Genomic DNA, 24,841 nt, shown 5'->3' with positions numbered 1-24,841 from the left:
CTTGACACCCCGGCCGTGGAGCAACCGCTAACAGTTTTCTTAACTTAATTTGTTGGTCAACTCTACAAGAACGTCGCTATCAAAGAGTCACTGAAATCATCACGTGCCCAAAGCTGAGTCGCTGCATCAACCTCGCCACATCCAAAGCCCAAATGGCGCTGCAGGACCTCAGATCGCGTCTGTACATTGACATCACCGTTGAAACTAGACCCCCTCTGATGCGCAACTCGCATCTGGTGTGAATGCACCTTACGGTGGGACTGGAAAACAAGAGTCTCTGGGAGCAACACGGTCATAGGCCACCAGGTGGAGCAACAGTTTTTTGCAAGGGATGTTCATGGCAGCATGAGTCCAAGGCGAGAGAAACTAAAGGACTGCATTAGGCCAGATCACAGACTTAGAAGGATTATCTTGTTGGAGTTATGCTTGACATCAGCAAGTCTCTCCTCTTGAAAACCTGTGGGGAACAAAATAAATTCACAACTCCAAAAACTCCTGAGAGAGGCAACAGGTCAGCACTGATGGAAAGCAAACTTCCACTTTCAGGGCTTGGCAACAGGACTAAGGTGATGTGCTGACTGAAGTGCGGCAGCTCCTTATGAAGGCAGGCACACAGGAGAAGTAAATCAACTGATTGCACTAGTGAGATGAGCTGCCAAGGTGGAGTGATTTTAATGAAGTAGCAGTCTTGAATAAAACCTCAAATGTATAAATGGAAAAAACTATGACTGATTACAAAAACAATCTATAAAGAGGGGGTGCCCAAATCCAGGCTTCAAGGACTGACCTCCTGCTAGTTTGCCAGAAACCCTGGCTTACCTGCTATTGATTACCTGGAACAGGTGTTTAGCCAATAAGACGCTTCAATGGCAGGATGGTTGGAAAACATGTAGGACACTGGCCCTCGAGGTCTGGATTTGGGTACCCCTGCTTTAAAGCTTTTATTCAAAAATATAAATGCATCAATGAAGATTCTCATTCATCCAGGTGGTGTTGCCTTGATGTTGCATGACATTTGGACTTAAAATCCTGATGTTTTCTAATTCTAATATTTTAGATTTTATATGATGGTTCATTCTGAGAAATGATTAAGTTTATAATCATAGTTGGAATATATGATTATCCTCCAGCTGCTGCAGACTTAACCATGTGTGATATTTAAATCCAAATCTGTCAAAACCCTCTGGCTCTTTGTGATGGGTAAAAAAAACTTAACCAGCAGTAAAAGATGAAGGAAAAAAAAATAGTGTGGATATAGCAGATGTGCAACTGAAGTTAGATTAAATGAGACTTAAGGATGATTAAGTTGAATTTTAGTCCCAAGTCTGAATGCACCCTCACCTTTTGAATAAAGATGGCAAATAAGGACAATTCAGAAATAGATACATTATCCCAGAATTGATGCAGTGTAATATTATCTGTTTATCACCTTGACTTCACACTATTTTTTAAATATGAACCATAAATGTTTATTGTGTTGAAATACAGTACAGACCAAAAGTTTGGACACACCTTCTCATTAAAAAAAAATGGGAAGGTGTGTCCAAACGTTTGGTCTGTACTGTACATCAAGTGATTCAAAGTATTTATCATGTGGCAAGCTTTTGAAAGCTTCCAACAAATCAGAATTTGAATGAGAAAAAAAAAAGAATGACTAATGTGAATATGTGCAATTTTATTCAAATCATTTATTTTTATATATTATTTATCGGAATATGGGCATATTTGCTGCACCTTGACACAGTGGGACTTTATATTTACTGTACATACAAATAAAACTGACAATTCTATTCTATATCTTTTGATTGTTTTATCAATAGAATTATTCGTATATAAAAGGGAAAACTTTACCTAGTTTCCAGGAGGAGTGAGACCACTTGGTCATGGCCCTGCTGCAGCGCGACTGCAGCAGGGCCATGTGTTTTTTAGGCCAGATCTAAATGCAAGTCATTTGGTTTTTTGAGTATCTCAATACCAAGTACCGATCTGATACTTTTAAAAATGGACACATTTAATAAACAGATCTGTTTATTTCGCTATTTTTCTGTTATTAACTTTCTTTTATCATTTAACACTTAAACAGAGCACTTCGGTAAAGTAGCTTAAACAATGATAAAGAATAGGTGATAATGAGTCATGTAAGAAAGTTTGGTGAGTTTAGCTTTAGTTTATTAAGCTTATAATTTGCTATAAAGCTCAGTGCACACTGCCCTCTGCAAGGGTGTTCAAATGACCACTTTCAATTGAAGGCCAAAGTGAATCTGCATTTTGGGCTTCCGCTTCAAAACTGTCATGTTCATTCATTGTTACGCAAGTTTTTACAACCGTTTTTGCAGTACAAAACATAAACCCATTGAATGCACATTGAAAGTTAAACTAGGTCAAACTTCAACCAATCAGAGACTTAGATTTGGTAGGGATGTTTGGATGACATCCCATTTAATTCACCAAAGTGCCAACTGTTTGAATATTGATTATGAAGGTTAATAATTGTATTTTGTGCTCAGTTGGAATTATATGATAACAGGTCTTTCATATATCAGAATAGAGCTGTGAAAGAAAAAGCCTGGAGCAGGATTCTCAAGATTTGCACCACTTTGACATTTCACACCAAGCCTGTAGGTGGCAGACATGCATCAGTGAACAGTAGAAAGAAGAAAAAGCCCCTGCTTGTCCAGTGTGAACACCATATTTTGTTAAAAGCATCTTCATGAATGCACTTTAAATGCACTAAAATCCACGCAACATGTCCGGTGTGAACGTAGCAAACGTGTTGAAAAGTGAACATACAAAGCCACACCCAGGGGCACACATAACTAAGGATTGCTGCAGTGAAGAGCCTTTCAAAGGTGCATCACTTCCAAATGATGTTTCATTTTAGATTCACAAGACACACTGAGCCTGCTGGGTGTCCTAAAATAACATAAATATGATCCACATCAGAAGCAAATGACAAACAGGCACCAGAAGAAAGCTTTTCAACGCAACCTCCAAGCAGTGAGACAGAAAATCTTTACCACATTAATGAAGCGCAAAACACCACTAATATGGTAGTTTTATTTTCAACATTGGAGTCAAATAATAACAAACAATCCTACAAGAACAAACATCTAAAATGAGAAGAATCAAGGAAGGTAAAATAAAAAAACAAAGGATGCTCTGATCGCTTGTGCTCCATTCAACCTAAATTATTAAACACCACAAGATGCTTCCAACATGAATATATATTCCCCCGCATGAATAATTTACTTGTTCTCCCCCTGGAGGAGACTGCAGTGAAGGTGAAAGGAGGGGAATGCAGGGGCTGGGGTGGAGACAGGCTGTGTAGAGGCCAGGCGTGGATTCAAAAGAGGGTGGGAGGAAGAGAATAAAGCACATAGATTTCTTCAAAAAAATGTCTAGGACAAAAAGTCAGCAAAACAGCCAAAGATAATGGTGTGATCCTAAGAACAAAAAAAAGTTGAAAATTCTAATTCTAATCGATTTAACAACTGTAATCCAACAGAAAAATCATTAATAAGTCAACCTAGTAACAAAAGAGGATTTTTAAAGGAAGAAAAGAGAAAATCCAAAATTAAAAAATTGAAAAAAAGCTTGTGATTCCAACTTTAATTGATTTAAAAACTGTAGTCCCACAGATTTGAGAAAAACTTTTCGAGTCAAAATAAAGTCACAGATGAGGATTGGAAAAAAAAGTGAAAATACAGAACTGTTAAGACCTTCCTTTAGAAGGCATTACTTGTATAGCTAAATCCTATTGAGTGAAGTCAAATTTACAATTCAGTTGAACTGTTCATGAGAAGGAGACCAATGGTTAATGACATTGCTTGTTAATTATATGGAGGCTAAATAAACACTGGGGAAAAGGGTGGCAACTAGCAGCTCTTATGGACTGTCTGTGCAAACAGACATTAATGAAGCTGTAAATAATGGGCTCTCACAATTGTCGTTAGTAACCTTACCTCAGTAGCAATGCTCTGACTGGAACCATTTTCAAGTAAGAGTTGCACCACGTCCAAGTGATTTTCCTGAGCTGCCATGTAGAGTGGCGTGAAGCCATTCTAGGAAAAAGAAAAAACAGCAATAATCTGATCTGGCCTTTATTTGTAAAAAACTCTGGGACAAAAAGCTGCAGAGACACACTGAGAGGACCCCTGTGAGACCCACTGATGTGTGTGTAAGCACACAGAAACTTGGCGTCAAAATGCTTCCTTTACCTGAGACTGTGCGTTGACGTTTGCGCCATTTGAGACTAGTTCCTTCACCACTTCAGTCTGCCCGGCCAAAGAAGCAATGTGGAGGGCAGTGTTGCCTTTCTGTATAAAAAAAAACATAAAAACAAGTTTTTAAAAATATTTTTTAAATTTTTACTAATCCTTCTTTGTGTGTGTGCAGAATAAGACATGTGATCCAAAGTACTGTAAGCAGTGCAAATGCTGCTGTATAAAAAGATAATCATCTCACCATATTACTTCTGATAGAAATTGGCAAACACTTTTGGAAAAATGGAAGATGAATGCTTATTAGATGCTAGTTAAAGGGCATATTTATCAAAAATGCTGAAATTTGGGTCTCTCTGCATTTAAACAGAATGTGAGAAAGCTTGTTTCCAATTTTTTCAGATATGGCAAGAGAAGCCCACCCTATGTTGTTTATTATACAAACACAGAGAAAGTTTAGAACTATAGTATTGCTAAATTTGTGAGATTGATTGTAATAATGGATGTAGCAATGGGATACAATCAGAAGATAGGGATAGTTTCCAGTGAAAGTTTCTCCCTAACAGTAGCGCGTTTACATGGGCAAAAGTAATCGGAATGAACGCCTGATCGGAAAGAAAATGCGTCATGTAAACGCGCCGTTCGGAATACTCTGCCCCGATCAGACTCATTCGGATCAGAATTTCTTTCCGATCGAGATAGGTGGGTTATACCGATCGTTTATCCGATCGTGGAGCATGTAAACGGTCATTCCGATCGTGTGTCACTGCTGCTCTGGTTTACGTCACGCATAGATGGTGTTTCGCTGAGAGAAAGCTTTGGAGCTCATACGGGACCGGCCAGCTGCTCTGCGGATGCCCTGTGAAAAGCGCCGCTCCGCTCTCGCCGCGCTGGCTCTCCCCTCTCTTACATTCAGAGATTCGGAGGAGGAGCGCTTCGTGCCCCCCGATGCTCACTCGCTCCACTGGCACCCGAGTGAGCAGAGCAGCTAGATTAATAATTTTGTATCTGGGGGGGGGGGATGCTTTGTTACGTGTGCGTTTTGTTGTTTTGTTATGTGTGGGAGAATTCAGACTGCGAGCCGTCCCGCCGCTCTGGGTTAGCGGCTGCAGGACTCAGGAGGAATCGTGTTCGAAGAGAGCTCGGGCCGCTAGCTCACAGAGTGGCTTTGGGGCGGTCTGTGTGAACTTTTCAGAGCAGAAATAAATGTCGCTCAGTCCTTAAAAACTGTTCAAACAACATGGATTTGTGTTTCCAGTTTTTTCCCGACAAAATAAAGGCTGCTGTTATTCTCACACATTTACGTGCAGCCAAGATGCAGATGGCTGCGTTTATTGCACGGTCCTGGATTTTGTGTCCATCAAGGCTAATGATGTTAGCCTGTCCTAAGCTTTCTTCCAACTTAATTATTCCACAAGAAAGCACTGAACACACAGATTAAATATAACGATGAGCGAACAGGCACTTCATAATATTCATAACATTAATAAAAGCACGTTTGGAAGATCGTCTCGTATGTTACCGAGCTGCTGCATAAATGTCTGTGGCAGCGATTTGTTTACAACGGGACCTATTTCCGCATCCGGGTGATTTTACACTACTGCGCATGCCCAAATTATTCATTCCGACCGAAAGTGTGAGCCATGGGAATGTTTGTTCTAATCGGAAAAAGGTTTTCTGTGCCCATGTGCACGGGTGAATTTTAACCCGACCATTGATCCGATCAAGATATTCTGCCCATGTAACCACGGCTATTGAAGAGTATTTTTCTTAAAACAGGAGAGTTTGTTACATCGGTCTGATGTATGTGTAAAATATGGCAAGAGAAGTGTTAACAAGATCCTGAAATTGTTCAATATGCAAACCTGTAAACTCAGAGGGTCTTTGATAAAAAAAAACTCTGTTCCACAGAAGATCCTGTTTTGTATAGAGAGGCTGTAGAAGCCTTATATATCTCATGGCGTGAACCCAACAAGAGAAAAGTTTAGCAGTTCTCAAATGATCAGAATTATTTTTGTGCGAGCCAACAAAAGAACAACAGGTCACAGTTTAGCAGGAGTTAAGATATCTTAAAGGGACTCCTAACAAAGAACTGTGTTTGCATAGAAAAAACAGAGAGAAACTCAGTCTGGGAGCCTATACTGATAACGACTGGACACTAGGTTTGAGTAACTTTAATCTATTTTTGTTTCTTCCATTGGTTTCTTAGTAAATGGTAATCAGTATGAGATTAAACCTGCAAACAGCTTTTTAAATGCAACTGCTTATACAGTACTGTCTCTCTGATCAACATCTCAGAATTGAAATAATGTTATGCTTGCAAGCAGATATAACCAGAACTCATCTTCTCTTCTATCATAAAGTCATTCATCATCTCAACTGCTGTTAAAGCAGTTTGCCATTGGCCTGGTGCTAACTCAGCAGATTGGATAAGCGTGTACGGGGAACTGTGCGCACGCTCGTGGGGGGGTGGTTGGTGTGTTTGTGTGGTGACACAAGAGGAGGGATGCACACCTTAGTAGCTGCATCCACATTGGCGCCCTGCTTGATAAGCTCAGCTACGACTTCCACATGACCCTCTTTGGAGGCCAGATGGAGAGCATTCAGACCATTCTAGAAAAAAAAAGAAGAAAAAGAAGTGAAAATATCTGAAACAATTTCAATCTATCAAGCTACAATAAAACATGTATTGATGCTACATCAAAAATATCTGCTAATAACCAATGAATAAATGTAAAAACTGGGATTTCATAAATCTAAAATATGTTTACTGAACTAAAATTACTCAAATTGAACACTGATGTTTTCATTTCTAAATCAATGATGATTAGTCTAATTTTCAGCTTACCTGATTGCAGATATTTATGTCTACTCCATTCTGCAGGTAGTCCAAAGCTTTTTCTAAGTTTCCAGCCCGAGCTGCTCTCAGATAGCAGGCATTAATGTCAGTCGGCTGAGGATGAAAACAAAAAAGAAACATTTAGTTAAGTTTCCCCTTCCAGACAAATAGACAACAAATTCTTAGAGAAACAACATAAGAAAGAAAGAAAGATGGCAAAGGAGTTTTACAAAAGATCCACTTTAACTTTTACTTAAAAAACATGGGAAAATAATGCAACATTAGTAAACAGATGTCATGGGTGTCATCCATTGTCTTTATATGAGAATTGAACAGAGTGAGTGTGACCTCACTCATAGACAATTAGGTCAATTTAATCACCATGTTGGAGCCAAAACACAGATATTACCGTGCTCTCTAAGGAGTTGTTGGTCATCTGTCAAACGTTTGAAATATTCGACATGGAGGCCACATACTTTTATTGAGGCATCTGGTTGGCCAGTTTAAAAAGAAGTTATCAGAGGAAGAATGGCTATTCTGACAAATGACTGAGCACTAGCTATTTATTTGCTTTTTTTTTTTTTTTTTTTTTTTGCGTTTCGGTTTCTTTGTGTTTTGTTTCTTGATTTCCTGTTTTATTTTGTAGTATTTCCTGTTTTGTTGTTGTTTCGAGTTTTACCTTGCCCCATCAGTCCTGAGTGTTTCCACCTGTGTCTTGTTGCCTTGTATGTATTTAAGTCCTGTCTTTCCCTTCCTCCTGTGCTGGTCCATATTGTATTCTACCCCGGTTTCGAGTCTTTCTAGTGTTTCGAGTTTTGCCTGCCGTATGCAGTGGTTTTGGTTTCAGCTTTAGTTTTGTTATTAAACCCCGTTCTCCTGCAACCTCCTGCCTCCTCTCCTCTCTGCGCCTGGGTACTTCCCTTTCCCCCCGTGACATTAACAAGACAAATTCCACTAAGTACCCAGATCAATTTTTCCTGCAATGAAAATTATCTGGGATGCACCACAGACCAAGTGGCCTGCATATCACATTTCTGATGTTTTTGTAACACTGATGTAACCATGGGTTTTTATGTGTTAAGAGATAAAAATACTGGAAAACATAAAACATAAAATAATTGTCATATGGTGGCTGTTGTGTTAAATTTTGAATGTAGCACCATCATAAGAGGCATTCTCAACAATCAGAGAATCTTTGGTTTCATATTTGCAGTATTGTTGTGCCTCAGCCTGCCCCACCCATGTGCCACAGAATTAAGACACACTCCAGTTCCTCTTTACTAACCCAGTTAACTTAAGTGCACTTTACAACCCATGAGTTGGAGCAGAATGACACGTGTCTGTGGATTCAGAGGTTTAGCCTTGGATTTAGTGTTAATAATCTTAACTTTCCATAAAAATCCACAAGAGCCTAAATCATCTGTGATTGTAGTAAAAATGAGTGGTGAAGTTGAAAAGCACTATTTCCAATAAACATTACTAAGCGATACTGTTCATTAACAGGGAAAATAATAATAGTAAGAAGAGGTGTTTCTGTTTATCACCAGGAATGGTTTAAAAATATCATAAATCTTCTCATTGGCAAGTGAAATAAAATAGTTCTTTGCCGCGAGGCTCTAGTTAACTGATGCCATTTCTATCAATAAAACTTTATATTGGAGTATGCACCCCATTAGGTGTCACTTTATTGGTGGCCACACCCTGGATCGCCAGGACTTCACTGCCCTCTCTGCAGGCTATTTATCATATCATAGAGTCCATAAGAGTGCTGCCTCCATTCTGAAGGATTCCACCGTCTAAAGGAAACACTAAAAACCGGACTGTTACCACTTCTCCCCTCAGGTTGGAAGTATAGGAGGCTGAAACGTAAGACCTCCAAACTCAAAAACTTTCATGTAGTCATTAGACTCCTGAAAGTGGATTCACCCTGGTCTGACTGCAACTGAAACCACTGCAGCTGTTTTGCACACCATCACTAGTTGAAACTTTAACTACTCATCTTACTAAGTAATTACTGCTGTCATTATTATTACTGTCTGGTTAACATTATTATATTTCCTTAATTTATATTTATTTATTTGTGTTTTTATTATGGTATCCTCACTTACTAGTGTTATTTGTTTTGCTTTTTCTAGCATTCATAGTGGACAACAAAGTAAGAGTTCCTTGTAATTACCATTTGACAATAAAAACTTCAACTAAGCTGGACTGAGCTGGAGTCAGACCTGGTGGTTGGGTCCTCTTTTAACAGCCCGGCCAGACCATTGACTTTGTATGAGAACTGGACTGAATGACTCCTCCTGCCCTTACATTCCAAACAGGAACTAGCTGCTGGCTCCAAGAAACCCATAGACTTCAAAATTTTTGATTGGGTGTTGCATATGCTAACATGGTTAACTAGCGCTTTTAGCGAGGCTAAAATGTAGCTTGTTACAAACAAGTTTTAGATGTCTATGAACGGAGTGCATAAAATCTGACTGATGGACTTACACTATATTACCAAAAGTATTCGCTCAACTGCCTTGACTCACAATAAACTGAAGTGCCATCCCATTCCTAACCTATAGAGTTCAATATGATGCCGGGCCACCTTTTCCAGCTCTTACAGCTTCAACTCTTCGGGGAAGGCTGTCCACAAGGTTGAGGAGTGTGTTTGAATTTTGACCATTCTTCCAAGAACACATTGATGAGTTCATACATTAGCTGCATTTACATGGACAAAAGTAATCGGAATGTACACTTGATCGGAAGAAAAATGCGTCATGTAAACACGCCGTTCGGAATAGTCTGCCCCGATCAGACTCGTTCAGATCAAAATTTCTTTCTGATCAAGATAGGTGGGTTATGCCGTTTGTTGATCCAATCGTTGCGCATGTAAACAGATTATTCCGATTGTGTGTCACTACTGCTGTGGTTTTACGTCACGGTGCGGTGCTCCAGAGAAAGCTTTGGAGTGCAAACAGGACCGACCGTGAGTGAACCGTGTCTGTGACCACACCTGCAAGACTTATAGCTTTGTGCTTGCTGGCAAGGGAGCGGGGGGGGGGTCACTTTGTCTCTGGGTGAGCTGCCGAACTCAGGAGAACAATGTCTCCGAGACACTGCGACTGCCAGCTCACACACCAGCTTTGGGGTGGTGTGTGAGCTTTTCAAAGCAGAAATGCCGTCCGGTCCTTTGAAACCATTCAAACAATCAACGTGGATTTGTGTTTCCAGTCGTGGTGTCCTGACAAAATAAAGGCTGATGTTTTCCCACATATTTACGTGCAGCCAAGATGCAGATTGTGGCATGTCCCGCATGGATTTTATGTTCATCGAAGGCTAAATGTTGTTAGCACATGTGAGCCTTCTCCTAACCCTTTTTCCGGCTCCGCCACAAAAAAAAAGGTCTGACCCCACAGATTAAAAATAAAATTATGAACGAACAGGCGCTTCATAATAACCATAATAATAATAAAAGCACGTTTAGAAGATCACATATAGTGACCACATATCTCTGTATGTGGCAGCTCGGCTTGTTTACAGTGGAACTCATTTTCATCTTACGGTATTTTAGACAGTACTGCGCATGTCCAAATGATTTATTCCGACAGAAAGTGTGGCGCATGTAAACGTTTGTTGTAATCGGAAAAAGATTTTCTGGGCCCACGTACACGGTTGAATTCTAATCCAATCTTTGATTCGATCAAGATATTTTGCACATGTAACAGTGGCTATTGATGTTGGTCAGAAGGCCTGGCTCTCAGTCTCCACTCTAATTCTATGGGGTTCAGATCAGGATTCTATGCTGGTCAGTCATGTTCATCCACACCAGACTTTGTCATCCATGTCTTTATGGACCTTGCTTTGTGCGCTGGTGCACAGTCATGTTGAAAGAGGAAGGGGCCTGATCCCACAAGGTTGGGAGAATGGAATTGTCCAAAATCTTTTGATATCCTGAAGAATTAAGAATGACTTTTTACTGGAACTAAGGGAACAAGCCCAAGTACTGAAAAATAATGGTTCAAAAATAAACCATTCATTGACTGTGCACCTTATAATCCGGGGAGACCTACAGTGCGGAAAATATGCTAATGAATGTTTTCAAATTTACAGCTGTTAATGCTGTTAAACTTAACACGACAAGTGATTCTGATTGGCTAAGGGTGATATTATACTTCATGGTAGCCCATCGGAGCCAACGTTGTTTAACACACAACCCCACATAAGTCCCACAAATGCTTTCAAACATCAAACAGGTGAAAGAAGCAGTAGAAATGGCAGGTCTGGAGCAGCCTGATATAAATATAGCCTGATATATGAACACAACTTCAATATCATTGCCTCTACCTTAGAGAGTTTTTATCTATATGAATAGCTAAATTAACTACAAGTGTTCATTTCAGAGCCTTTAAAACAAAAGTCTATCACGATAGAGTAATTTTTCCTATTGAGATAAAGTTCTATCGTGATACATAACGCAATCGCTTTATCACCCAGCCCTAATTTGGAATATATTAATACACACTTTATAATCTATAGTTTTTTCCTTTAATATAAAGATACCATTTGAAGTGCAAGATAAACCTTTGGCCATCTGTTAATATAAGTATTGAATATGGTATACCAGTGCAAGTCTATTTGACTTTTTTTAAATAACCTGTAAAAATGGACCTAAAATGTGAAATAAAGCCAATTGCTTTCCAGTAACGCAAATGGTTACTTATCAAAGTAAGTAGTTACATTCATTAAAGGATAATTCTGGTACTAGCTTGGTTACTTTTTGTAATAAATAGTGAGTATCTACAGTAATTACTTTTTTGAGTAACATCACAAACACCGCTGGAGTCCAAACAATGGATACAAATACATAAAAAAATATATTCTTCATTTTTGCAGAATAATACCACCATAGAAGTGGGATACTGTTTTGGATATTGTGCAGACATTTCCTAGATGTGTAAGTGAGTTTTGTAGACAGCTGCAGGACACCTTTTGGTGGAGGCTGGGTGGAGGCTTGTACTGCAGTGGCCCAGTGACATTCCAGGGTTACTTTATTTATCCAATAGAGATATGAGAAGTATGCTGGGATTTTTTTTTTTTCAAAAGCTGCCCACTTAAGTCTGACACTGTGCAGCTTCATATACTTCAATAATAAGACTGTGGAAAGTCATATTTTATCTACCTTTTTGAGGAAATATGTAACAAATTTATTGTCAATACTATTTTGTCTGTGTTTGCTTAAATTTCCTTAGATTTAACAATGGCCACCAGCATTATTTATTATGTCTTTGCACAGAATTAAAACAAAGCCAAATTAATACTTCCTTTAGATTTGCATATTCGACTATCCCCCCCTTCCCTTTTTTTTAACTTTGCATTTTGTGTTTCCTTCCATACTTTTTCTCAAATGTGTAAAGCATGCGCCACTATCCAAGGTCAGGTGCTTCTACAACTCTTTGATTAACAGCATAACCCCTATACTCAGAATGCCGTATGTGCAAACGTCTACACAAGACTAACATTCTTTTACAAACATATAATGATAGTATTAGGATCTTAGAGAACATGCATAGAGCACGCACACACATCTGAGTACGCACACACTGCAGCATAATGGCGCAGCAGAGTTGTCACCGCAAGCCGTCCCCTCTCAAACCTTCAATCTATCCTGTCTCTCCTGCATTCTTCCTCGTCTAAACTACTGCAGCATCTGTGAACATGATAGTGGCTAACCTCCAATTAGATATAACATTCAAACACAGGAGAGTCTGCTTACAGGAAATGACTTCACAGTAGTAGTAGTACAGTAAAAGACTTACTTCTGCCAAACATTCTGCTGCCTCTTCCACTGCCATGTCTGTTAGCCCCACAGTCCAAAGTCTGAAACCTGAACACTCAATTACTGTGGCTGCTAACCTAGCCTAAATGCTAGGGAGAGGGGGACAGGAGGAAGAAAGAAAAGGAGAGGGGAGGGCCCAGCGATGCACCAGCGGGGCTGGAGGGGCATTATGTCACGGCTAAAAATACCTGTCCAGAAATGAGAAAGTCCAGAGCACCGAGGAAGACATAGGGAGGCAGAAATAAGCCAGTAATGTCCTGTGTGACAGTGTGGACACACAACCAGCCGATGTGCTACAGTTGGCACTTCTATTATGCTGTCTTTAGTCACCACAAAAACAAAGAAAGCACAAGTCCTGGACATGTAAGCTTAAAGAGCAAATTTGTCTTAATACATGCCTATGTCTGAATTCCCTCATTACTGCCAACTAAAAACTAAAGTGTAGGACTATCTAGTGCCCTGGATTTTAAAAGAACCATCCTCTCTATTTTTGTTTTAAACAAAAAATATGACGTCAACAATTTCTCAAAGTAAAAACCTAATAAATATGAACATTTTACAAAGACTTTTTATTTTTTTTTAACTTGTCCTGTCCAACACCTGAGCAAACAGATGAGAGCTGAAGGCCTCTTGTGTTGGGCATATAACTGTTACAACAGGGGTTATGAGACATACCAGAGGTATATCTGAATAAACCACTACGAGATCTTAATTCATAAAAAAAGTCATAGATTACTTTATGCACTCCTCTCCTTTTCTACCGAGATCAGCATAGTACCGGTTGGGTGTCAGTCAGGACACCGCCTGGAGGCCCCAGATGGAGGGAACGGAGAACGCCGGCGCAGGAAGAAGAGATATCTTTGCTGATCAGTGACAGTCCAATAGACAGCAGTGTGAGGCGGTCATAAATCAAAGCAGCTAGAACCACGGTTGCACAAAATAAAACCAAAAGCACAGAAAGAAGCAAAACTGTAAATTTCTTTGAGTGTCCTGCCAGCAGCGGCTAAGCCAAATACAGGCGCCATCTTGCCTCCAAGGCACAGTAATCTGCAGAGATCTTCTCTCCCAAGCGGGTGGAGAATTATTAGATATATTACACTCTGGCAACTGCATGCTTACTTGTTCTTTGTTTAGATTAGTTAAGATCAGTATCTATAAAAATTGTGTAAGTATACCTAAAATTGTATCTTTTAACATTAACAAAATAAAAAAGCTATATAAATCCACTTTCAACAAATATTAGATTTATTTTGCTACACAAAAACCCTGTTATAGTCTAAAACAGAAAAGAAGCTTAAAGTGGCTGAAATAAAAAAATCTGTCAGTCCTTATTCAAACTAGAAAATATTTTGACCAAATCGCTGAGTTTGAGTGTTGTGCAATCACATATGGAGCGTAAACTCTGGGTGAGGCTCCGGAGTGCTTCGCCTCATGCCTGACTGCAGGGCTCAGTTTAAACAGTGACGTGCGGTCAAGGGGTGCTGTAAGGGTGGCAGACGTGAGCTGCCAGCTGCTATGTAGCTATACTGATGCAGTAGAAACAGACCAGACAGAGGACGTATTTCTCCATTGAGAGGGAGATACTCATTAAAAGTAAGGCCAAACATGGTTTTCAATTTTTGTTTTTTAAAAATAACATGGGAGCAAGTGGAAAAAAATGTAAGTATTTGAAAACTACATTTTTGGAGCTTAAATAATTACTATTATAATCATTTTCACAGACAACATTTGATAACACTGATTAAAGCACCAGAATTTGAAGTTGGAAAAATACCAGAAATAGTTACTGAGGGTCAAAATTAAGTGGACAGCGCAAGCCCAGGAGTGAATTTGCCTCAGGATGAGAGTGAAGGCCCAGGCGATTTTCGCTGACGATGAGCCGAGCGAACATGCAATTTCATTCCCTGACATTAGGTGGCGCTTAATGTAAAACAGAAATACTCCTGTACACAAGGTGGCGCTGCGCAACTTTACGCTTCTTAAAGTCGCTTTTCACTCAGAAGAAGAGAGCAAGTATTTACGCGCTTGTCAGAATCATACAAAGAAAACATGAATATTTCAAGCGGGGATATTTTAGAATGTCAGTCATTATTTCTTCGCGGCTGTGTAGATGCAACTCGGCGTCTATCTTCTTCGCTGGTATGTGTGCTCAGCAAGGCAGTTTTGTGTTTGAGCGCCCCCAAGTTGTGTTTTACTGTAACTTCAGAGGCTCCAGACACGTGTGCAAAAGCGCCGTTCTCATTGGGCGAATAGATTTCAAGGCGACGCGTCAAAAAAAAAACGAACCCGAGGCGTTTGTTTTTTTTTGACGCTTTGACGCGTGGCGTTTTTTCGCGTCGGGGTGCACACACTCATTGGTGCCTTTTGTTTAGCCACGAGGTGTTAAACGTCGGCGACAATCGCCCGCGATATTCGTCCCGGTGTGTACGGGCCTTTACACTGACAGCGACAATGAAAGGAGACACAGAGAGAGTGTGTGGCGAAGAATATCTGACGCTTTTCCAATTCGACACTGAGGAGGAAGACTTCCATGGTTTCAGTGCACAGAAGGTGCATGTCGTGCAGAGGCACTCGAGCGCCTATAAATTACTGCTGCTCTCAGTGACTTTTACCGGTATTTTTTTTAACCAGCCCTGTTAGTGCTGTTACTACCATATTGCTGCCGTGTCACAGGCTCTGTTTGGAATAGAGCTGTGTGGGATTTTTGATTACCGCGGTGATGAAGCAGCAGGAGTTGCAGTGTCGCGGTTTACTAATACAAAATCCTCCGGCAGGGATTACAACGCACTATTCTTTATTAATAAATAACATTAACAACAAACTACTAACTATTTAACTAATTAACTAAGTATGTAGTTGTTCAATTTGGGCGCATGCGGCTTATAAACAGGTGCAGCTTATTATATGTACAAAAGGGTTTAACCTTTAAATATGTAATGGGTGCGGCTTATTATCAGGTGCGCTCTATAGTCTGGAAATTACGGTTTTGACTTGTTTTCTCACAGTTTTTCGCGGTGTGTGTGTGTGTGTGTGAGTATGGGGGGGGGGGTGATAAACATTTTTTTCCCTCCAAAGGGAGGAACAAGAGAAAAAGTTTGAAAACCACTGGTTTAGTTAGTTCAATTTTGAATTTTCCTATTGAATCCTATGCATTCATGATCCTTACGATTTTATGTTTACTGTACTGTTCCTCCCACTGTCCAAAAACATGCTTCATAGGTTAATTGGTCACTCCAAATTGTCCATAGGTGTGAATGTGAGTGTGCATGGGTGTGTGATATGTGTGACCATGCGACAAATTGGCGACCTGTCCAGAGTGTCCCCTGCCTTTGCCTATGAGTGGCCGGGATAGGCTCCGGCAGACCTGTCCCCCCCGAAATGGACAAACGGAAAAAAATGATTAAATGAATGAATGAATTACTGAATATTATATCTGGAGCTGCTCTTGTCTTTTGACTCTGTTTGCTTGCCGCCTGCCCTGACTCTCGCCTGTATTTTGCCCATCCTGTCTCTCCTCTGATGATCTTGTGCTTGTTATTGATTTCTGCCTGCCTGACCCTGATTTAGCTTAGTGGACTTTTAGCTGAACTAATAAACCTGCTGCAATTGGATCCAGCCGTCTGCCTGTTCTTGTGACAGGGTGTTCTTTGTTCTGATTTTTTTCCATTATTTTCATTCTAACATTCTAACTACAAAAGCAACAAACAACAAATGAATTAATTTCATCTGCTCATAAAGACTATAAGATGACCTGTAATCAAAGTCGAAAAGTCACAATGTGTCTGTGTCATAGATATCTGTTTTGTGCTTGTCAAAATATTCAATTCAATTCAGTTTTATTAATGTAGACCAATATCACAACACAGTTGGCTTCACGTCGATTATTGGACAAAAACATAGAATCAGTCTTAAAATATGAACAATAGCTAATTGCAAAACTAACCTAAACAAAGCCTGGACATCGCGCGATCAGGGTGTTCCAGCGGTGTAAGCCCGAAACTCTCATCTGAGCCATTGACTGTAGAAAATAAAAAAACTGCGGGGCTTGCATGGAAATAGCTGTCAGCGCCCTGCACTAGTATTGATAGTGAGCGTTTTTTTCTTCTGCTGCAAATGTGCTGGATGAAAAAAATCAACAGCTAACTTGTCAGAAAGTAGAGATGTTACTTGTTGTCAGGAAAAATCTCCCATTTATCCAAACACAAGTAATTGTGGTGGTTTCCTATTGTGATTCTGGTTTGTAAAATGCTTGTATTCCTATGCTTCTGAAAAGTTTATTTCTATGAGCAACTATTTATTTTGCACTTCGAAAAAATTTATAGTTATTATTTTGTACTTCAGTTTCAAACAAAGCAATAATTTTTGCATTTTTGCACTAAAATTAAAATATTTATTTTGTTCGTTATTATATTGGGCATTATATGCATTGAAAAATGTACTTGTTGCATTGATACTTATGTTAAAGCCTTAGTATTTGTTCTGACCATTGAAATGCACCTTCTCTGTTCACAGATGTATGGCAGACTGAAAAGGCTAATAAAGTGTTTGTACAATCTATTGTTCAATTTATTTGCAGGTAAAACTAGTTCTACAAATTTGTTGAATACATAATAGCCATTCGCTGTTACTTTGTAACAACTAAAAATTTTTCTCAAGCATTTAAAAAAAATATTGACTGAGTATCGGTACCGGCTACAAGAAGCAGGAAAATATTGGGTATCGGCATCGGTTGTAAAAAGTCATTATCGAGCATCACTAACAGTTTACTGCTCACTAGTTGCAATACAGTAAAACCCATGTTCATAAAAATATTTTTGCTTACTATGGGACGTTAGACAATGATTAATTGCAGGGATCAGGAACCCTATAGCTTGCGAGCCAATTTTGGCTTTTTTTGTGCTAGCATATAGTTTACTTGGGACCTTAAACTTTTTGTCTTTTATAAAGTGAAATTGAAATTTATGAACTATACATGTAAAAATTCATTTACTGCTAACACACCATATGCCGAGCATTAGCAGTACCATACATGACGCAAACCTCCACAGGCTAAGTATCAGCACTATTACCTTTTGTAAAAAAAATTGCCCATCACTTTACGTAATCAACAATTGTGGACTAATCAAAAAATAATTGTTGACTAATCGACTACTGAATTAATCCTTAGTTACAGCCCTACTTCTCGGTAAAGAATCACTAGTTAGAACAATCGCTAGTCTGTTTTGTACTTCCTATTTATTTTATCAGCAAACATTGCAGAGCAAAACGTTGGTTGTAGTTCTATTGACCAATATGATCTTTTTTTTCCTGTGGTGATCCAGAAAATGAGTTACAGCTGGAGTTTGCCTTGATGTGAAGCTGCATGTGAAGCTGCAGAGGCATGTGGGGACAGTCAATAGAGTACACAAAAAAACAGTAACTCACCATAACTAATGTCAAAAAAACATCACAAGTACGTATTATTGTTAAAATAAATCTCACAGAAATCCGTAATATCATTACTCAGAAACAACCTTCTATTTACGTTATGCGGATGATCTAAATATTTGCGGATGACTAAATCCATCCCGAAAAAACACTTTTTTTTTTAAAGCTAAATTAATAAGGTCCTTTTAAATCAAAGTAAAACAGAAAAAAATCCTTTCCTTTAAAAATTCCACCATGGTGTGCCTCCAAAGTTGCATTTACAGCTGAATATTCTACATTAGCTGTAATCAAGAGGATAATATTTAATGTTTTAATTTTGTAATGTTACTAAATAAAATGTATGCTAAAAATAAAGTAAAGCAGTCAGTAATTTATTTTCCTATGCACAAAAAAGTATAACATGGACTAAATAGGTGTGCATTTGTCCAAAAAGAAATAAACATTTATGTTGCATTGACTGTTTAATGTCATTCTAATGCTGTTGATGTTCTACTGAACATCAACAGCATTTTATCAGTCCCTGCTGGCAGGTCAGGAGTATTGCAGTACTCCTGACCTGCCAGTAGTCCAGCAGACAAAAACCATGTGGCTCTGATGATGTCACATCCTCACACAAATAACATGACTGTTGCTATAAGGAAAAATAATTATTAACCCAGATAAATTATTCTTCTAATAATGGTATAGTGCATTTCTTAGCTTCTGTTTAAATTAACAGTGAAGCTAATAAGCAGTGTCTGTGTTCTGCTCATGTGTAACTAGCTGATGAGGGGCTGCATTCTGATTGGCTGCTGGACTACTGCAGTCCCAGACTTCACACAGCACTCGAAACAGAGGGTGGAGAAGGATAAAACCAAACGCTATAGGAACTCCTTCACTCCTTGCGTGTTACCAGCTGTAATTATTTCAAGCAGTGACATAAAAAGAAAATCATGAGGACTGTATATTTAGCATTTTGTTAAACGCATACACTGTGCACCAGGAAACTCTATCCCTCCATGGGATTGGTAAACATATTATATCCATCTTTTTCCCCAACGGATGACGCTGCTGCTGCTGCTGAATCGCAGGCACTGTACAAACAGTTGACTGTGATAATAAACCAGCAACCAAGTGGAGGAGCGGAGAATCACATCTATAAATACACAGCTCGGTGCTTCAGACCCACACAAGTTCTGACTGCAACCCTCTACTCTGCCAAGACAAGGCTTCAGGCTTCACACTGGAACATTGGTTACTGTAAAAACCCATTGTCCCTGACGGAGACAGAGCAGTGGTCATAAATAAATCATCATAAAAACTGTGTATAGGACACACAGGACCAAAAGGAATGAGCATGAAGCGAGTGGGAAATGTGAGCATTGAACTCCCAAAGTAAGATTAATTATGGCCTGTAGCAGTCACTGACTGCAAGGACCATATTGTTTTTGCAGTTGAAAAAACTTCTGCGCCTATGAGCGAAAATCCAATCCTGGCCACATGCGCAAAAAGTCACCAAAATTTGCACACCTTTAATAGCAGTTATAGACAAAAACCTGTCCTAGAGATTTTCATTGATAGTCTCGGAACTTCTCGAGCATCATTGGCGAGCTACTGGACAAAAAATCTTGGAGTTAGTGTTTTTTGACGGCAGGTACATGGCGAGTTCACAAATGTTGTGATGATTGTAAAACGCATATACATGAATTCTCTGGCTCAAGCAAAAACAAAATGATAAAACCTATGATATGACAAAGTGAAAATTGTGGGAACTTGAATTTTGGTCATTGTGGATCCCCCCCCCCAACTGATGACATTGTAGCGGGCAAAACACTCAAAAAAACTAGGCTTCGGTAAAACATTTTTTGAATCTACTAACAAAACCCATACACGCATGTCTAAGATATCCAAAGGAAGTTTTGAAATTATTATAGGATGGCCACACATTTTGCCAGTCATTTTGTAACAAAATATGAGATTTGCCGATTTTCATCCTTTTACACACTATGAGAAAAGGAAACTTTTGTTTAAGCGATTTTCACAAAATTTCACATACATCCCACTAGCTTAAGTGTACAACAACCCTTGAAGCTTCATCCACCTTTGACCTTTAACTTCTCGGGCATCAGTGGAAGCAATTGAAAAAAAAAATGTTGCACCTAGAAGTTGTAAATTTTGAACGGTTGTTAATGTGGGAAGCTTGCAAAAGAGGTTTCACATTTTTCACATTCTTTAAAGGAATATTGTGAAAATTGAATATGCTGATCCCTGACTAGAGCGGAACAAAATCATATAATCTCCTCTTTCTCTTTCGGCATTTCCCATCAGGGGTCGCCACAGCGAAACAACCTCTCTTTCGAGGATCAGTCGCATGGTTAACTTGGCAATGTTTTACACCGGATGCCCTCCCTGACGCAACCTTCTCAATTCATCCGGGCTTGGGACCGGCACAGAAGCAGAGAAAGGAATAGGGAGCAGCCCTGGTTTCACGGACGGAAGGTGCTGCAAACCAACACGAGCTAAACAGGCTCCCTAACAAAATCAAATAATAGGATAAGGATAATAGGATATGAAAAAAATTTGAATGAGGGGGTTACATCTCTGTTTGGCAAAGCCAGATTAATACCTGATTGGATTTTTTTACACAGTATAGGTTCAAGAATAAACCAAGAACCATGTAATAAGAAGCATTTCAAATGGAAGTTATTTACATTTTACCATCTGGTTATGGTTGTGCCTGCTTATAAGCTTCCTTTATTCACCTAATTTCTACTCAAATTAATAAAGCAATTTTTTTTTTGTGCGCCAACAATTTGCTATCATAAGACTTGGCATTATGAAACATAATCATGGCGATTATTGCTATTAATATTTTAAGTGTACTTTTCATATTTATTATCTATCTGCTGTATTTGAATAAAGTTTTAGGCCAAATCCGAAAGATTCTTCTCCTACCCCTCCCGCTTCTCCTTACCCCTTTATTTATCCCTCCAAGCAGAGAGTTATGGGAAAATAGCGTCTTCAAATAGGAACATTACTACCACTCGATAACATCATCAATAATCGCCATCACTTACAATAAAGTCATTACTTACTTTTAAATGTAGAAATCTGTGCTTCAGAGCACACCCACATGAAGAAATGCTTCTCTCTTCCGTGGCACAGCATGATATAGCCAGCATAGCCAGCCTTAAGTCCCAACAGCTTTCCATTAAAAAAAGAAGTTCGGATACCACTACAGCTCCAAATGCCCCTACAATTGGAGCAAGAAGGATAAGCCAAAGAGGTAGGGGATGAATTTTTATTCGGCCTTATTCTATTCTAGTCTAGTCTACGCTAGTCTAGTCTAGTCTAGTCTAGTCTAGTCTAGTCTAGTCTAGTCCAGTCTAGTCCAGTCTAGTCTGATATTTTTATGTTGCAGGTTTGCTCATTTGCCCAAAAAAGCAAACTACAAAAAACATGTGTGGTTTATTCAGGGGTAACTGCTAAATGTGTTTACAGATTAAAAAAAACTTGGTATATAATAATAAACATAAAGGTATTTAATTAGTTTCATAAGTTTTGGGTTCTAGGAAACTGAAGAACTGGAGTTGGTGAAATGTACAGTTTTTGTGTAAAAAATTGTTTTTTTGCCAATCAACTGCTTTCCCATCAGGTCTGAAGATATTTAATTAAAAAATTCTAATTTGAATCCTGTTTTTAAACCAGAAACAAACACGCCCCACTTAATTTAGTGAATAGACAACCAAGTATCATTTGCATGAGCGCTGGCCCTTAGCTCGTAAGATCCCACTCTAATTAAGGGATTGCTTTGTAAATCAATAGAGGTTCTACACTGTAGCACAACATCAGCACCACAACATTCTGCTGACTGGTCATGGATTCCACTTCCCCCCAGACGCTGAGCTGTGGATTGCCCTATAGCAATCCAACATGATTTAGAATGAGAGGGGAAAGAGGTCAAAGTCTCCTTCCTCTAGGGACTATTACAAACCTAATAACACGTTTAGAACAACCATTGCTCAAAAGTTTACGTTTTTCTGCTAGGGAAAATATGTATTTTGTTCAACTTTTTATACAACCATTTAAAAGGTGTAACGATCGATTTTAACGATTTGATTCATATCATAATTTGAAGTTGCCAATTTAAATTCAATATGGACCGAAAATTGATCCTGTACATCTGTAGCTAATAATTCTAAACAGCCTGAGGCCTCAACAGGGGTGACATTACTGCTGCTGCAACTACAGCGGGATGAGTGCAAGAAGTATCCCAGTCAGGGTTGTGTAAAATTGAATGCCATTTAAGAGGCAATTATAGACGGATTTGTAGTGTGGCCGTTGTATTTTACCAAAAGCTTTAAACAGCATGCGACTCATTTAAAACTTCTGTGTTTTTGTAAAATCCAAAGTATCTCCACACATTGTACTGTGATAATGGTTTGACCATTTTTAGTTTGCCATTTTCTTCTCTGCCATCCCCCATGGTCATGGCCATGCCCATGGCCGTGGTAAATGACAATATGACATCAAATACAGGTAGAGTTTTCATTTAAAACCTTCATATTATTACAAATAAATCGACTGTGCTGCAATCCATGTGCTATTTTTCCAATATTGTTCTAAATGATCATTTTAAATTTATAATGGTATATAGGTTGATTAGTTTAATAACTTGCCTTAAACAGATTGATCTGGTTAGATCGTTGGAAATTAGATCGTTATATCGAGAATTTGTTGTTGCACCACAAATTTATTCTAATATAAAAACCAATTTTCAAAACATAGCAAAAATTTAAATCAATACTAGTATAATTACTGTATACAATATTTTGTAACAATTAAAAAATTGTTCTTCAAACTGTCTCTTCATTGCACCTATATGCGCTTGATGCATTGATCACTGTGAGGAGAAATTAAGATATAGCCACAGTCTCTACTAATTTATAAGTGTCTAACTATCCAACTAAAAACCTTTAGGTCATCAGTTGGTTTTAATGTAGATGAAAATAAAGTTTTCAATTGTTGTAGCCATCACGGACAGACTAAAAGTGAATGAACTGGGACTTTTTTCGAAAATTGGACCAAAGTACCCAGAGGACGTGGAGCTTAATAGCAAATTGTCACCCAAAAGACTATGTCTCCTACTGGTAACTTTGAGGATATAACGCAAAATAAAATTACCAATTTCTTAAACCCAACTTTAATACAGTGTTCCCTTGTTATCGTGGGTGATATCTTCCATAAATAACCCGCGATATGTTAAATTTGCAAAGTAGAATTACTTTGCAACTTACTTTTCTGTTCTCCTTCAGTCTTGCTGCAGATTCGCCTTCATCTCACAGCCCCCCCCCCCCCCCCCCCTTCTGGTCTCCCCAACGATCCAGGCGAGGTGCCGGTTCATCTTAAACACGTCTATCGTTGCATTTTCCCCACGTGTTTTAAATGTGTCTAAGGCTAATCTTGTTGTTGTTCGAACGTTTTTAAAGTTCAAGCCCCGTTAGCTGTCACGCACGAACGTGGGGGACATTTATTCTCCTCAGCTGACCCGACTCCCGCGGGAGTGGTGAGCTGCCCTAACAGCCGTGCATAAACCGTTTGATGCGCCGCCGAAATCGTAACCAAAACCTAAACCGTCCTCCGGATCTGTGTGACCCAGAGAAAAGTTCAGCACGGACTGCATGTATTTATAAAATTATGAGCGAATAGATACGTTCTAGAAAGGAAAGTAAGGAACTCCTTGATGTGGTCTGGGGAGGGAGGGGGCTGTCAGGTCTCCTGCTTCCAAGCCCGGCTATTGTCCCGCCCCCAAGAGTCATATACCCCACTGTGATTGGTTGGTCAGCTCCGCGCACGACAATGAAAAAGTGTCATTCATTAAAACTGGTGGGCTGCAGTAACATTAAACCTTCATATAAAGGCGGGGACCGCAAAATATCATCTTGGGGGCCGCAAATAGCCTGTGGGCCGCGAGTTTGAGACCCCTGCTGTACACTCTGGCACTGGTACACTATCCGCAGGTCAAGAACAGATCAATGGTTCGCTTACTCATAGCTCAGACGCACATATCAGGTTGTGATGATATTTGTCTCCGTTTCCCTCCCACAGATGTTCTACGCGCGCTCGATTATCTCTAAGCCCCTCCCCCTCTACGCATTTTAGCCATTTACAGTGGCTTTCCCTATTCTTCTCACACGCAGTGGCCACCTCACAGACGGGCATCACGCCAGTGTGTGCTCGCGTTTGATGAGTATGTGCGCGAGTGTGTGTGTCTCCATGCGTGCGTGTGCGCTCGCGTCTCATTGATTATTTCATTGATCATTGACGTGCCCCTTCCACGTTTAATGTATAAAAAAATACGTAGGGTGGGGGAGGCAAATTTACTGGTCGCACATGTGCGACTGGATGTAAAATTTAGTCGCACACTCTCATATTTTGGTCGCAAAATGCGACCAAAGTTATTGTGAGTTATTGTGTTGTGAGTTAATTTGTTGTGTTGTGAGTTATTGTGTTGTGTTGTGAGTACATGTGTTGTGTTGTGAGTTATTGTGTCGC

The 24,841-nt window shown here is 39.4% G+C and overlaps 1 protein-coding gene across 9 annotated transcripts in view; it reads right to left on the bottom strand.

Annotated features, from left to right (window-relative positions):
• The window catches only part of LOC101172448 (ankyrin-3-like), a gene marked incomplete at its 3' end in the record, with an annotated part of 145,783 nt that overhangs the window by 33,587 nt on the left and 87,355 nt on the right, over nucleotides 1-24,841 (bottom strand). For 8 of the 9 annotated variants that reach the window (XM_023949393.1, XM_023949390.1, XM_023949396.1 and 5 more), the window contains 4 exon segments: nucleotides 3,963-4,061; nucleotides 4,218-4,316; nucleotides 6,735-6,833; nucleotides 7,069-7,173. In XM_023949393.1, the coding sequence (XP_023805161.1) occupies nucleotides 3,963-4,061; nucleotides 4,218-4,316; nucleotides 6,735-6,833; nucleotides 7,069-7,173 (402 nt within the window). 9 annotated transcript variants of the gene reach the window in all.

Source organism: Oryzias latipes, chromosome 19, assembly GCF_002234675.1.
Source record: "Oryzias latipes chromosome 19, ASM223467v1".
In the NCBI taxonomy this organism is placed as follows: domain Eukaryota; kingdom Metazoa; phylum Chordata; class Actinopteri; order Beloniformes; family Adrianichthyidae; genus Oryzias; species Oryzias latipes.
This window is presented reverse-complemented; position numbering and strand designations above follow the sequence as displayed.